The sequence below is a fragment of the Siniperca chuatsi genome, linkage group LG3, assembly GCF_020085105.1.
Source record: "Siniperca chuatsi isolate FFG_IHB_CAS linkage group LG3, ASM2008510v1, whole genome shotgun sequence".
Lineage (NCBI taxonomy): Eukaryota > Metazoa > Chordata > Actinopteri > Centrarchiformes > Sinipercidae > Siniperca > Siniperca chuatsi.
The window spans coordinates 12,131,258-12,147,695 of record NC_058044.1 but is presented as its reverse complement, the minus strand read 5'-3'; the positions used below and the strand labels follow the sequence as shown (position 1 = coordinate 12,147,695).

The window sequence follows — 16,438 nt, the reverse complement described above, 5'->3', positions numbered from 1 at the left end:
GTTTTACCCCTGCAATCTGGGGCAGGGAACCCCCATCACAAAGATTCAGCCAATGGTCTGTTTACACTAGGCAACATAAATTATGACGCCAAACAAATAACTCCGCCCCCCAAACTTTCTACTAATGCTACCACAAAACCATTTTTACACTTGACTTACTGTAGTAGTATTGATTATCACACTCATGTTGTCTTGCATAATACTTCTTATTATTCTTTGGTGCCTTTTTAGCTCACCCTTTATATTACAAATACAGTTTTTGCATTGATACGTGTGTAATTTTATGTAGTGTCCTGCGTTTTAATACAATTTGCATGCATTTGCATATTTTATGAAATATTCCTGAAAATGGCCCTTTTGGTACACATCTCCTCCTACAGTTTTAAAGGGCCACTCCACCGATTTTACACATGAAGATATGTTTACTCAACATGGGGAGTACTACTCAGCCTGTGAAAACCTTGTTGTCTAAGATCTAAAAAATAACCCCAAAGACGTCATCAGGGTTATCTCAGATGTGGTTTGAGCTTAAAAGCCTGCAATACAAACTTGAAAGAAGTGGGCATTTACGAGGCAGGGGGGTCTAATGAAAGATGGTATTGAGTTGCATCATGAAAATTGTAGGATTCGATTAAAATCCATTAAATTTTATTTATATAGCACCAATTCATAACAGAAGTTATCTCATTGCACTTTTCCTATACAGCAGGTCTAGACCGTAGTCTTTATAATATTATTTACAGTGACCCAACAAATCCCACCATGAGCAAGCACTTGGCAACAGTGGCAAGGAAAAACTTCCTTTAAGAGGCAGAACCAGACTCAGGGTGGGCAGCCATCCACCCAGTGTTTTTGAAGCTTGACCCATAGTTGCGACTAAAAGTCAGGACATCTCAGTCTCTGTTGCTTTGATTTTGACCATTCTCTTATATCACTTATATTGAAAGGGAGCTTATAATGGCCAGTATGAACAGGACAAATGATTACAACAAGCAAAACTTCTTTCAATTTCATTTGGGCACCTATTGATTTAAGAACATTTTGAACCTATTCTTTAATCTCTCTTTCTCGCCACTAGCATATCTTAAAATTCTTTTATGATATCATCTAATGAAGACAAGATCCATAATGTAATTTATGCTTTAATTAGTTAAGAAGTGTTAGTGTTTATTGCCCAATGAAGTAGCTTTTCTTTTCAAAATAAAAGCTCAAATAATGAGTTCCCAAAGGAAACTAATTTAAGTATGATGCAAAATATCTTGTGATGGTAACTTTGTGTTTCCCATGTTGTGAAACATGAATTTTATTTAAATACACGTCACTTATGTGGTTTTGAGGAATCGATGTCAAAGTCTAAATGTCAACATGATTATCACACACATGCAATAAATTGTTAGTAGCTAAAATGAACAAAACATAGAGGCACTGGTAAAAGATTGCCAAGCTGTACCAAATGTATTATAAAATAGGTCATGTCACCTCATGAATGGTCATTGAAGTAATTTATGTTCCACTGAAGCAGCTCTCTCAAGTCAGCTACAGAGAACAAACATAATGACAAACATAAGGGATAAGTCAGTCATAAAGTGAAATATAGTTCTTCTTTATCAAACTGTCCCTCAGAACAAGTCAATATGACCAATACATTGGAGCTGCTTTTAAGTTTAAGTTGCAATGAATGAAAGATAACAAATAATCACCAAAACCAAATCACCAGTCTTATGGATATCACATTCAGCAGGCAAATTTCTGCAATATAACAATAATAATGTGAAATTTCACTCACTCCCAGAAGGAAGTCACAGTGAGGAGTCAGCTATGAAGCAAAGCCTGCTTGCCCCATTGCCTTGTTTGCTATGTGATAAATGTTGTGTCATAGTTCCTGATGGTTTTAGTAGGCTTGTCACTTGTGTAGGTCCAGCTTTAACAAGTCTAGATATTGAGCACCACCAAGTGGTCAAACCAGCTTTGTGTCTTATACCTTGGGTAAAGCAGACAATTCATGCGCCATCATTTTGGTAACAGAAAAAAAGTATCATTACAACATAAAATATATGTCAGTTTATGAATTTTATTGTTCTGATGAAAATCAAGTCAAATGAGGGGGGAAAAACAATATAATCTAATAATTGAATGTACCTCAACACGTGCTCTAACTGTGTTTTCTATGAACAAGGTCGTCTTTGACAACAATTTAAACAATTTGGCCTAAGGGACATTTAAATTCTGAGGAGGGTTGGGTTTATAGGAATTTCACTCAATTTAGTGTTTAAATATAAAGTCTAAATTCACATAGAAACTGCTAAATTTAGAAATAATATCATTCTTTTACAGAGTTGGTGACTTTTTATTTTCAAACATTAGCATTTTGGAAATCAGGTAGTCTCCTCTTTTGCCATTAATACACCACATTTCTTTACTTGTAATTTATGACATATACAACACTAAAGCACCTTTCTGCATTAGCTAATTAGTGTTCCCATGACCATCAGTGTTATACTGTATATTACATACTATATTTCCAAATAACTTATTACTGGTATTATTAGTGCTAGTGCTATTAGCATTATACTGTTAATATACTGCATTATACTGTTACTGAAGAGTCCCAAACTGTACCTTTTAACATTTGTTGTTTGGTTGATGTAACTGAAAAACTGGACACTTGGTAGGCTACACTTAGTAAAACCCATGCAGTTGTGGTTTTGTCCTCAAATAGCTTTCACTTGTACAACAGAGTTTCAAAACTTTTGCTGCAATGAGCCAAACTACCCACGCTATAATTATATGGTATATATAGTTCTCACATTGCTCCCTTAGAGTTGACTTGGTTTTGTAACTGGAGTGCAGGTTCAAATGAATTAGACAGGCCTTTTGACAATAAACTCCTCTTAGCCAAGTGCCTTGTTGTCATAGCAACCGCTGTCCCAAACATAGCCTACAGAGATTATGTAACGCTAACTGTATATTCATCTGAATACTGTAGTAAACATTTTTTAGCAAATACAAGGCTTAATGATCGTCATAAAGGGTTCAAAAAGCTTTTTAAAAAAGCTTTCAAAGAAAACGATTACTTTGGGGATCTGAACTCTCCCAAACCAGTCCAATCTTTACAATGCTGTAAATTTAAACCGTTAATTTAATAACACGTCTAATAAAAAAATTGATCCAATGGATATATCAGTAAAGATAAATGTTTTCCACAGAGGTGTTTTCCATCCTTTACAGCGACGCCATGACTTCTAATGTAATCTGAGTCCCGAACAAACGAGAATGAGAGTTTTTTTTTTTTTAGGGGAACAGTTCAAGAACAAGATGGCTGTCCTGGAGCAAGAAAAGTAACTATCTTTCTTGTTTCACATAAACACGGCATTTTAATGCCGGTCGTCAATTTTATGTAAATAGCTTATTAGGCAACAACTTTAATAGCTTATTAGGCAACAACTTTAAACGCTTTAAAGACATCGCTTCATAACGACGGACATCATTTTTTTGAGACGTAATTGAAGATCGCTTGATGTTTTCTCGAGGAAAGTTTTCTTAACGGTTTGGTGAGAGTGAAAACTACTAACGTTGGCTATGAGGAGCAGGATATCGTTATTTAAATGTATTTATTGTGACTTTTTTTTTTTTTTTACACAAGGTGTAACGTTTTATATATCTAGGTTATTTAGTTAGTTATTTGACTAACTTTCCCAATCTGTCTGCTTTGGTTTTTAGGCGTTTAACAGTTGAGTAAGTCATCTCTGAAGCGAATACCCGAAATGCTTCAGCCGTTGTAAACATTTGTTTTTGCGTTTTTGCATAATGTTTAACTTTTTCAGATGCCCCACTTTAGATAGAAAAAAATAGCTAACTGGACCATGAGTTCATCCCGAGTCAGACCGCAGCAGCTACCGCAGAGCCAGACTGCCAGGTTGCCGCACAGACTAGACTCAAGCGAAGGGATAGAGATGGAGAACATCCAGCATCAAGACCTGGGTCTCGGAGGAGTAATAGGCACCCCGTCCCCTCCGTCGAGACAAGCATGGAGTCGGGATAACCCGGGTTTCGAGCCTGAGGATGAGATTATGGAAGCCGACTGGCCTCCAGCGAGTCCCGGGAGGAGGTCGGTGTCCACGGCCTCTAGCAGCAGCTGCAGCAGCGGCCTGGGCAGCTACACCGGCGGAGGCAGCAGCACCCACATCCCCCGAGGAGGACTCTACCCGACCCCGACTGTGGATGCTCAGCAGCAGGACAGGCATGAGCACAGCAGCTGTATGAAGCAGATACTCCAAAAGATCAGAAGTTAGTCACTCACTTTATGCTTTGTAAGCATGACGGAGTCTTTCATAGAGTAGTTTATTAATTCTCTACAGATCAGTAACATCATGATAATGTATAAATAAAATGATAGTTAGGGTTTAGGGCTGCAAAGTTTAGCACGTTTTTTTCACTGTACAGTAAGACATCAGTCTGATTTGTATTTAGTTATGTCACTGATTTACAGTCCTAGTATTTCCTATACTATAACCCATCAAATATGAAAAGGACTTTGGTAATTAGAAATGTCACCCTCCCTACTGTTGTTATCAGTTACAGTAGACGACTACTAAAGTTCAATGCTAAGTAATAATGTTAATATTACTATTTTTTTATAGAGCATTTTCAAAACCCAGGTTACAAAGTGCTTCACACAAGGCAGTCAATTAAAATTAACAATTATATAATCAAATGTAACATCAAACCAAATGGAGAACTTATTTATGACATTAACTGGACCAGAATAAAATAGGTAAAACAAATTCCAATAATATAAGTTAAAAAATAAAGAAACAATTTAAGTAAAATTAAGTGGAAAAAAAAACTGGACAAGCTCTCTGATTAACATGTATTTTAAGAAGAGATCTCTTTTCTTACAGTCACTTCTTAAAAAACACGAGGTGAACAAATTTCATCAAATGGGTCTAATATTTATATATTTGGGAACTCTTAGTGTCGCCAATGTACTTCTGCTCACTCTAGCTCCGTAGCTGAGTCTAAGGCAGAACATACTATACGTTTTACTGGAATGTTTATGTAATCATGTCTCTCTATATGCTGATTGGCCTAAGGGACATATATATGTATATATTGCTGATGTCTGCTTGAATTGCTGTTTTTCTTTGCAGTTCTGTGGGGCACAGAGCTGATGGAGGACAGTGACAGCAGTCGAGAAAGGTACCTCAGGAACGTACTGAGGGAGATGCTCACATACATTGCATTCCTCATCACTATTTGCATCTGTAAGTAAACACTCAAAAATCCTGCAAAATGACTTAAGATTTGTGCATAAGGCTGGGCGGCGTGCCTTTCAGAAATCACTCATCTGTAATAACTAGAGTTGTCAGCCTCACTGTCATCTTGACTTGATTGGACTACGTGCACATCAAGTGTGTAACTAACATAAGGGAAAAGTGGTAGTGGAGCCTCAACATGTGCTACAAGGCCCCGTTAGTACATAGCCCACCTTCCAGTCTTAAACTGTGTCCCAATGGCAGTCTACATACTAATTCTAAACAGGTCTTTGGCGTATGTAGTGTTTTCACAATGGAAATATGAGCTATCAGCTTGTGAGCATGCTGTTGATGTCCACTATTGAGGAGCTACTTAAAGCAACAAAAAAGTTAAATCAAGTGTTCATGGTGGTGAGATAGCTCCAGGAAGATCTCAGAAAACAAAACAAAAAAAGTATTAACTCTTTAGTAAAACTTTTTTTCTCTTTGTGAAGCTTAATTGGCATTGGTATTCTAAAGTCGCAGTTAGGGTTGATGTCAGTCGGCACCCATTACATAATTTCCTGTTAGTTCGAAACAGTAAATTATATTGATTTCTCGTATAGTAACTGCAAAAACAATTAATAGTACACAAACAAATCAGTTATGGGCAAAAACATCAATTGGGCATTATGGCCTGAGGTGTAAACATGGCCTTAGATAGAGAATGGTTACAAGGTTTAAGGAACATGCCCAAAATATGTACATCTTTTTGGTGACATATCTATAAAGTAAATGCTTTTGCCCTAAAAGCTAGTCCTGGACTGAACAGTTGATCCAAGTGACTCATTGAAAGCTCTTTAAAATGAGGCACCAAGTATGCAGGCCTGGGCACCTTTCCTGTAGCTGAAACATTATTTTCCAAGCTCACTGTGAATGCTTAATGGTTTTGGCAGCTGAAAATCTAATCTTCAACACTTGTCCGTTGGCCTAAATTCCAACAAGAGCACAAATTTGATGGCCGCATTTTGAGATTGTAAACAAATTGATGGACATTTAAAATATGTGTGATGAGAAAACTAATGGTAAAGTTTCTCTACTCTCTTTTTGCTGCAATGAAAAATGCCAAACGGTGGTTTAGGGTGGATCAGGAAATGACTTCCTGGCAGACTGTATTAAGGCATATTCTGCCAGGCAGAGCTTGACTATTAAAACCAGTTTCCAGAGCTACTCCCTGATGAGTCCTGAATACTACAGAGAATAGTGATGCACAGGTTAAACTAAATTAAGTTTAATCTTAATTTTGAGTTTATTTTTGTGTTCGTCATACTTGATGTAAAGAGCACATGTATGTACACAAAAAGCATTCACTCTGTGTTGATTCTCCTGTTTGTCATTCTGCATTTTAACAAGGGCTTGTTATGTAGCTAGTGCTAATATGAATATCACTTTCAGTATTGGTAATGTTGTATTGTGATTTGCTCTGCAGTGACCTATGGGATGGTGAGCGCTAACATGTACTACTATACCAAAGTCATGTCTCAGCTCTTCCTGGACACACCGCTGTCTGCCGGGGACCCTTCCACTTTCAGAAGCCTCTCAACCATGGAGGATTTCTGGAAGGTAAAATGATCAATTTATGTCTGTTTTGGGTGAAATCTGTTGTCAGTCTAACTAAAATGTCTCTCTGCACACGTGGGCTGAATGCAGAGACATTTGGACATTTGATAAATACACATATTTGCTTTCTTGCTGTGAGTTAGGTGAGAAAATCAATACCACTCTCATATCTGTCTGTTAAATATAAGGCTACAGCCAGTAGCCGCTCAAAGGTAACAAAGTCTGCATGCCACCACCCAGTTAGTGAGCTTCAGAGGTGCTGGTTGGTGGCTCTTCTTTCCTTCAGACAGAACTAGTCTAGCTGTTTCTTCCTGTTTTCAGTTTATGCTAAGATAAGCGTCTCCTGGCTATAGCTTCATATTTACTGTGCGTCCGTGAGAGTGGTATCAATCTTCTCATGTAACTTGCAGCAAGAAAGTGAATAAGCGTTTAGTGTTCATCAGGGCAAATGTTTGGGAATCTTATAATTTTATAATTAAATAATAATCAAATAGAGTACATTGGTGCTTTTTCATGTATGCAGACATGGGAAATGCAGTTCACAATTGTAATTCCATTTCAATAGAAATACATATCAGTGGAAATACTTATCAGAAGTAAGACAAGGGAAGGAAATAAGCATAGGAAGAAAAAGGAGCACCTATAACCCTCAAACTCATTAGTCTGCGTATAGTGAGATTATAGCAAGATTACAGCAAGATTACATGAAAAATCACCAAAAATCGTGAACTTTTAGAAGCTGATCTATGCACAATAGACATTTTTGCTTGATTTTTAATAATAAACTTCAGAATTTGTACTGTAGACAAGATGATGATACCAGGCATTTTGGTTAAATCACTTTTTGGGTGGTAAACAAAGACCAAATCACAATAGTTAACCTTAAGGATGTTTCTCATGTCTGAATGCTTCCGTCTGGAGTCTTCTGCATCATAATCCTGACTGTTCTACCTTTATAGTTCACAGAGGGACCTTTCCTCAATGGCATGTACTGGGAGGTGTGGTACAACAACAAGAACCTGCCAGAGAATCAGAGTCTCATCTACTACGAGAACCTCCTCCTTGGGGTGCCACGGCTCCGGCAGGTCAAAGTCCGCAATGAGTCCTGCTCCGTCCATGAAGATCTGAGAGACGAGGTTCAGGACTGCTACAACATGTACACCCCAACCAACGAGGACACTACCTCCTTTGGCCCCAAGAATGGAACTGCGTAAGTCCACGCATTTAATTTGATAGCGTTAGATTTAGACATCAGTGCAACAACTTTTATATTCTCAGTTTTAAAGGAGACTAGAGGTGTATCATATGCATCACACTAACAAAAGTCTTTCCTTTCTGGTGTCTCCTAGGTGGGTGTATGCGACAGAGAGTGAGATGAATGGGAGCAGTTACTGGGGTCAGGTATCTAAATATGGAGGTGGAGGATACTACCAAGACCTGTCTCGCACGAAAGAGGAGTCAGCAATCCACCTGCAGTTTCTCAAAGACCACCTGTGGCTGGACAGAGGCACCAGAGCAGTGTTTCTCGACTTCTCTGTCTACAATGGGAACATCAACCTCTTCTGCATCGCCAGGTAAGAATCATCTGTCACAGCACATCCAGTTACAATGTAATCTAGGGCTGTGACTAATGATTATTTCAAGATTTCTGATTTATTGACTTGAAACCATATACATATATACAGTACAACAATGACAGAACAATGGCACCCGATAGGAATGAAATGCAACAAAAAATATTTAAATAGAGGCAAAACATTCTTCAAGAAGGCACGTAATTTACATCTAACTAGGCTTAACCGACGGTAATAACAAAACTACAAAAGGATACATTTTCTGCTCGCTGCTGAAAATTTGCAGTTGAAACCTTTGAAATAGTTGAAAAACTCAGTTGAAGTTTAACTTAAACAACACATAGTGGGTATCTTTCTAGCTCCACATTTGAATCTGTACAACATAAATCTGTTGTTAATTTTTCATTTATTCTACGATTAATCTCCTCAGAAAATAGTGAAAAATGCATCTGACAATTTCCCACAGCCCAAGGTGACGTCTTCAGCTTCTTCTGTCCGACAAACATTTCTAAATCCAAAGATATTCAATTTATAATAATATGAAACAGAGAAAAGGTACAAATCCCCACATTTGAGAAATCGGAAGCAGTGAATGTTAATGTTAGTGAATTTCTGTCAGACGACTAATAGCCATTGCAGTCTGAAAAGGGAAAACTTAATACTTCACCCTTGCTAATTATTAGAGATTTTTCATTTACATATTTGTGCTTTAGTTTGATTTGTCTCCAAAATATAACAGTACCAGCTTGTAACCACCATTGTATGAATACTAACAGTTAACATAATTTGATGATGCATTTGTCAGGTTGTTGGTGGAGTTCCCTGCTACTGGTGGGGTGGTGACCTCCTGGCAGTTCCAAACTGTGCGTCTGATAAGATACGTGTCCAGCTGGGACTACTTTGTGGGCATGTGTGAGGTGACATTCTGCCTATTCATCCTCTACTACGTGGTGGAGGAGGTCCTGGAGATCCGCATCCACCGCCTGCATTACTTCAAGAGCCTGTGGAACTGCCTGGATGTTCTCATTGTCACGGTGCGTGATCAAAGTCATATTTGGGATTATTAAAGTCATTTAATAGTCATTCATTGACTTTTGCTATTTCTGCTCTTTTTTCAGTTGAGTGTTGTTGCTATTATCATGAACATAACCAGAACAGCCATGGTTGGCAACCTTCTCAAAGGCCTATTGGAGAACCACACTGCTCACCCCAGCTTTGAGCCTTTGGCCAACCTGCAGGTCCAGTTCAACAACGTGGCTGCAGTCATCGTATTTTTTTCCTGGGTCAAGGTATTCATCTTTTCCCTTGGTTCATAATCAGTCCAAAACTAGCATAGTGGAAACATAAGAACCCAACTACTGTAAAGTCGACTAATGCTAACGATGAATAATTTCTCTCATCCTCTCAGCTTTTTAAGTTCATCAACTTCAATAAGACCATGAGTCAGCTCTCCAGCACTATGTCTCGCTGTGCCAAGGACCTTGTGGGTTTTGCCATCATGTTCTTCATCATCTTCTTGGCGTATGCTCAGCTAGCCTACTTGGTGTTTGGAACCCAAGTCAACGATTTTAGCACATTCCAAGCCAGCATGTAAGAGCATTCAAAGTATAATCCACAAATATACAAACTGTTTCCTGTTGAAAAAATGTTGAAATGTTTTGCTGTTTGTGTAGTTTCACCCAGTTCCGTATCATTCTGGGAGACTTTGAGTTCTCAGAAATAGAGGAGGCAAATCCAGTGCTCGGACCTATCTACTTTACAACCTTTGTCTTCTTCATTTTCTTTATTCTCATGGTGAGTAGGGTAGTCACGCCTGTTGTGTTGAAGTAGTAAGTTTGTTCATGTTGTTTTTACATTTGCTCCTCACTGACACGAGAATACCTTTTCTCATCTCTTTTTATAAAGAACATGTTCCTGGCCATCATCAATGACACATACTCTGAGGTGAAGGCTGACATGTCCCAGCAGAGGTCTGAGATGGAAATGACTGACCTCATTAAGAAGGTATTGAACTACATGTATCATTTATTTTGGCAAGGCAGATTTCCATTAAATCGACACTAGCCACCATGCCAATAATGACTAACGGCTGAGGGAGCAGAATGTAGGACTTGAAAGTGAAGACGCTACTCCTAAAATTGCATTTTTTAGGGCCTGGTTGTATCAACTAAGAGATACAGATATTAGAAAAATGTCATTAGAAAAGATATTAGGAAAGAAAAAGAATATTAGAAAATGTCAGGGTTTCCCCCAGGAAAGATGTTTTCCCTGAAGCTTGATATATTTCAACTGAAATCATTTTGTCTGATGTGAGTCAAGGCGCTCATATTTCAGTATAATTTGCTGCAGGAAACCCATTCTGGCAGCACACCAGAATGGTACCAAAGTTTGTCAGCTCCAAAACATGTAATAACAGAGTGACTTCATGCAGGTAACATCTGATCCTGGGAACATCTTTGCTAGTTTACTTTTGCAGAAGTGTAGTTCGTGTATGTATTACCTGAAACTATAATAAACAATGTCTAACGCATAATGTGTCTTGAATCGTGATCTTGCCGCACTTAGTCTAAAATTTCAGTCCCAAACTCTGAAGGCCATTGCTCCCTAAGGTGATTCAGTGAAGGGGAGTCCATTGAACTGAAATGTATGACTTACAGTTGATATCAGGCCTCGCTGCAGTGGGTCCTTTCCCAGTCTTGTAATTTTAACAAAAGAGATGTTGGAGTGCAGAGTGTAGAAGAGAAGGCAGAAATATCAGGCGTTTCTTGTAAGTAATGGTGAGACTACAGTATACTGTATTATAAGTTTTGGGTGATCCATTCATGAACAATCCTAGTATGTGTTTCTATCCTTGTCTGTGCTACATATCACATAACAACATTATGCAACTGACTTGTTTAGTCCAAATGTAATTTTAAGTATTCCTCTGATCCCCCTCTCTTAGGGTTGTAACAAAGCTTTGATGAAGTTGAGACTGAAGAAGACGGCAGTAGACGACATCTCTGACAGTTTGCGTCAGGCCGGGGGCAAACTGAACTTTGATGAACTCCGCCAGGATCTTAAAGGGTGAACAAAACCTCAAATAATGCTAAAAGCTTTTGACCATTATGACGTTATTTTAATGTTTGCGTTTGGTTTCGTAAATATCAAATTCAAGCTACGTGTCCTGAGTGTGTTTTGACTCCTTCATTGCTCAGAAAGGGCCACACAGATGCAGAGATTCAGGCCATCTTTGCCAAGTATGATCACGATGGCGATCAGGAGCTGACGGAGCATGAACACCAGCAAATGAGAGACGACCTGGAGAAAGAGAGAGTGAGTGATGGTGCCAGCAGCTTGTTCCATTTGTTAAACAAAAGCTGATGGTTTTAGTAATTGATGCAGATGGAAAACACGGAAAAACACAGCACACCCTGTATGTGGTCACGTACGCTCAGCCACGACACCTGCAGATGTTCAGTGTGTTTCTGCTCGTATGCTAGGAGGACTTGGATCTGGAACGCAATTCGCTGACTCGACCCAGCAGTGGGCGGAGCTTCCCTCGTACCCAGGACGACTCGGAGGAAGACGATGACGAGGATAGCGGCCACAGCTCTCGTCGTCGTGGCAGCAGCTCAGGGGGCGTCTCCTATGAAGAGTTTCAAGTGTATGTAGCTTTTATTATTATTATTCTGAAACTTACATGCAGGTTAATCAGTGAATGAAAGTTGAACTAATAACTGATTAATAATAAAAATGGAAGGCAGCCTCAGGACATGTGGAGGAAGGGGCACGGCCATAATCGTACATACACCTCCCTTAAGTCAATGTCAATTTTTGGTGGTTGTGGAACTTTGTGATACTGAAGTACAGGTGAGGCTGAGGGTGTACAAAAAAAATACAAAATACATTTCAGCCTGCAACAGACAATTATTTTTATTATCGATTAATCTGCAGATTATTTTCTCAATTAATTTATTCATAATTAAGCCAATTGATTCATCATAAAAAAAAATCAATCAACTAATTGATTAATTTAATAATTCATAACAGACTGATATGTAAGACTGTTAAAAACCTGATAACAATATATCAGTTGATATTCTTTTTTTTTTTTTTTACATAAACACATTTCTGAGGAGGATCCCTACTGAGCGGGACGTTAAAAAATATAAACTTGTCAGTGCTTTCTGGTGGTCAAACTATGTAATGGCGCTATTTTTTCTGCAATTTCTTGTTGAGATATACGGCAAGACCGATAAATCTTTGATATAATATAATTGGCGGACAATATCAGTCGGGCTCTTCTTTGAGGTCCCCCCTTAGTCAAAAACATTGCTGCCCCGTTTTTCAGTTTGGAGTTTTTCATACTAATCTAACTGTAGTAATCTCACACATTTAACGTAATGTAATATAATAAGGGAACTAATGGCTCTCTGTTTCTCAGGCTGGTGAGGCGTGTTGACAGGATGGAGCACTCTATCGGCAGCATAGTGTCCAAGATAGATGCTGTGATCGTGAAGCTGGAAGCCATGGAGAGAGCTAAACTCAAACGGAGAGATGTGCTAGGCAGGCTGCTGGACGGAGTCATGGAGGTGAGATGCAGTGGATATACAGTCAGTGCGTTTACACACATTATAAAGCTGCTACAATGAATATTTTTATATAATCTATGGATCACATGACTATTTGTACGTGATAGCAGTAGCTCATAGCGACAAACCTACAGGTAATTATCACCGGACTCTGCAGTCCCCCTCATTTCTATGGAGGTTCATAACTCACTATTTAGTTTTGAGGCAACTTGACTGTTTTGGTTCTGTCACCGCTCTCATACAGTAGCATCATATTTATTTCAGCACAAAAGCTCTAAAAACCTGCTGTACGCTACCTGCTCAGCACCAAACGGCAGACAGACTCAGTTAGTGACTAGCTGGTAAACATATTAGTAGAATTTAGCAGCTAAAGAGCCAGATATGTTTTTGAAGAGTTGGTAGAGACCAAAAACAGAGCTAAAACGAGGTGGTGGCCAGGAATGTGACTCCAAATAAATGAATAATGTTGCTCCGTATCTACTGGATGTGTTAAAAGGCAATTGATTACAAGTTTGCTATATAATCTATATCAAAAGGTCATAATATGTCAGTGTTGTGTTTACAGCTTGTTTCCGCTGCCCCCAAGTGGCCAAAAAGAAAATCAGTTATTACAGGTTTAAGTAACTGGGTTACAGCCAACTTTCTGCAATAATCTTCTTACATGCCTGACAAGAGGTAGGAGATAAAGAAAGAGATGGATAGATAACTACTAGTTTCCACCGCTGAACATTTGACTATTTATATAATTGAGACACATTTGGGGTGAAAGGAAAAGCTGTGCTTTCACTGTGCTGTTGGCCCTCTGATACAAACAAAAAGAAAAAAAAAACAATCAGGAAGCAGCATCTGAAATCCCTAATACAATAAAAATAAATAAGCCATGCTTCCATAATAAAGTTGGGGAGAAATAGGAATACTGTCCTGCTGCATGTATTGTGTATGCAGATTTACAGTAATCAGGTTACAACAGTGCACGTTGTCGGATATTCTGCGTAACCTGGTTTCTTATGTGCATGTAAACATACTGTACAAGTGAATCTGTTTTTGTGTGTCAGGATGAGCGTCTGGGGCGGGACACAGACGCCCACAGGGAGCAGATGGAGAGGCTGGTGAGGGAGGAACTGGAGCGCTGGGAGTCTGATGATATGGTCTCACAGGTCAGCCACCCACAGCCAGCTACTCCTGTCGGCCCCCGACCCCGTCCGTCCTCTTCCTTGTCCACCGACGGCCTCGACACAAGCATAAATGGGAGCGGCCATGTGTGAGGACTTGGCTCGATGAAGAATATTCCACTCTGGCAAGAAACTCTCTATTGGAAATTTCCCAGCAGCAGAACAAAACAAGATACCTTATTGAAGCTGTTTAAATTTCTGATGTATTACAAAGGAGGTGACAAAATCAAACGCACTTCACCTCAAATACTTAAATGCACTGAAAGTGAGACATCAAAAGTATTCACTTAACTGTCTAAAGCTATTATCAAGTATTACTTAAACAGGATGATGAAAGGAAACATAAAAAGTGTGAAAGAGGTTGAAGAATAACGAAGGATTTACAGAACAGTATTACATCACAGTATTAGACGCAGGATATAATACACCAGCATACTCAGTTGTACTCAGAATACACAGCATATGATTTTAGTATTACATGAAAAATATGCTCACCTGCTTTTGATTACTGTATCCACACATTTAAGCATTTACACAAATACCAAAAAAGCGTTTCTATGTTAATTTAGCTGATTATTGTTTTCATCATTTTAATACACAGTAGGTACAAGTGTGGCACATTCTGTCATATTTACTGATCTTCTGTACATCAATGAAGCTTCAAATTAAATAGCTTATTATCATTTTATGATACATATTGTAACTTAAAACAAACTTCGATTTGGAGTGCATCTAGTGTTCATGGGAAACCCATGTGTTTATTATTTTTTCCTTGTGCCTTACTTTTTTTTACAATCTATTTCTTTTTTGAATCTGTTATGCCAAATAAAGTGTTATTAAAATGTACGTTTGTTTTATTTGTTATTCTTTCTCTAAACATTATCTTCCTTCTTAAACATATTAACATTATTTATACCACATACTTTATATATTAAGGATGATGTCTTTAACATTAGATTATAGTAGAGTCAAATCAGTGATGCTCTTTCCTGGTTTGACTCTTACAGAACAAGTAGATTTGCAGTTTGTTGAATGTTAATGCTCTTTGATAATATTATGATCACATTTCTCCTTGCTTATTCGTATAGTTGTAGGTAGATTTGCAATCAAAGTTTATTTTAGGCGCTAATCTCAATTATGCATCAATTTATTTATGATTATAAATTTACACCAGAGGAATCCGTTCAAAAGTATGTCTGCTGATGTACAAATGTTGCACTATATATTTAAAGTATTCAGTAATACTTTATTTTATGGGTAATTTTCCTAATAATTTTCTGGAAAGTTTCCTGAAAATAACTATGTAATCTCGTTCTAATTATAGGGAAAATACTGACAAATTTGTATTATTTCAGTTATTGTATTTAGCTGTATTGAGTTTTAAGTTAACTGTTGATCCAGAGGACTTTGTTTGGAAGAAAAGCTCTATAAAAGCTAATTTGTCATAATTATGAGCATTAATTGGAATCAACTGATTTGAAGTGTACCAATTAACACTGTAATACTACCAAATGACATAGTTCTTTCTGGAAAAATGCCAAGTATTTTTTTACTTTTAAATATGATCATTAAACTCACACTTAAACAACACATATTAATCTCAACAGAATTACTGTAGGTCAACATCAAAACACTGTAAATTGGATGTATGCACTGAAAAAAACACTAAGACCAAGGTCACATGAAAATGTTTGTTCTCAAAAAGCTGTATCAGAATATGAATGTATTTATATAAATTTTCTTTGGAACAATAGAAAAGGTTAACACATACTTACTATCTATGTAACACAATTCTACAATATCTACAATTACAAATAATCAGAGCTGAGTTCAAATCAAGATTCAATTTAGTGTAATTTCAAAATTGTGCAAAAGCTAAATAATTAAGACTACTGAAATACAAAAGTACTGAAAAAAGTAAGATTTTAAAATAATACAGCAAATGTAAATATTATTAAATAACCACAGTTAACTTTGAAATATAAACCTGTAAGAAACACATCACACATACAGTATGTCCGTATCACTGTCACCACTCCACTCCAATAATGTGAAAAATAATGTACATTGTCATATTAGCTCCTAAAAAGTTAACATTTTGGAGACACATGGTTTTCACCAAAGATGATAAAACTGATGTTTACATTCAGGTATGTATTTTACCTATACTGAATATCCAAGTATATAGGTGCAAACCGTAGGCACACTCAAAGAAATAGTTCGACATTTTGGGGGAAAATATTTGTGTGATTCACACTTGTGAG

General features: G+C 37.7%; 1 protein-coding gene across 3 annotated transcripts; it reads left to right on the top strand.

Annotated features, from left to right (window-relative positions):
• The first annotated feature begins 3,212 nt into the window (after positions 1 to 3,212).
• Positions 3,213 to 15,020, top strand: pkd2 (polycystic kidney disease 2). 3 transcript variants are annotated; one of them, XM_044191690.1, is made up of 16 exons: positions 3,213 to 3,338; positions 3,825 to 4,287; positions 5,151 to 5,264; positions 6,724 to 6,857; positions 7,814 to 8,064; positions 8,204 to 8,428; positions 9,234 to 9,462; positions 9,547 to 9,717; positions 9,837 to 10,018; positions 10,102 to 10,222; positions 10,334 to 10,432; positions 11,373 to 11,494; positions 11,626 to 11,743; positions 11,914 to 12,074; positions 12,855 to 13,002; positions 14,058 to 15,020. In XM_044191690.1, the coding sequence occupies exons 2-16, from the start codon at positions 3,864 to 3,866 to the stop codon at positions 14,265 to 14,267; spliced, it is 2,709 nt and encodes a 902-aa protein (XP_044047625.1). In that variant the 5' UTR covers positions 3,213 to 3,338; positions 3,825 to 3,863; the 3' UTR covers positions 14,268 to 15,020. The 3 variants fall into 3 exon arrangements, with proteins under 3 accessions (XP_044047625.1, XP_044047624.1, XP_044047622.1); XM_044191689.1 differs by having other exon boundaries at positions 3,214 to 3,338; positions 11,911 to 12,074; XM_044191687.1 differs by having other exon boundaries at positions 3,290 to 3,551; positions 11,911 to 12,074.
• The last annotated feature ends 1,418 nt before the right edge of the window (positions 15,021 to 16,438 follow it).

Bases quoted from the DNA above. Each gene is read 5' to 3' on its own strand.
- pkd2 (XM_044191689.1), top strand. From the start codon at position 3,864: ATGAGTTCATCCCGAGTCAGACCGCAGCAGCTACCGCAGAGCCAGACT. The intron at 4,288-5,150 runs GTTAGTCACTCA...TTTTCTTTGCAG, and splicing joins GATACTCCAAAAGATCAGAA to TTCTGTGGGGCACAGAGCTG. The intron at 12,075-12,854 runs GTATGTAGCTTT...TCTGTTTCTCAG, and splicing joins TCCTATGAAGAGTTTCAAGT to GCTGGTGAGGCGTGTTGACA.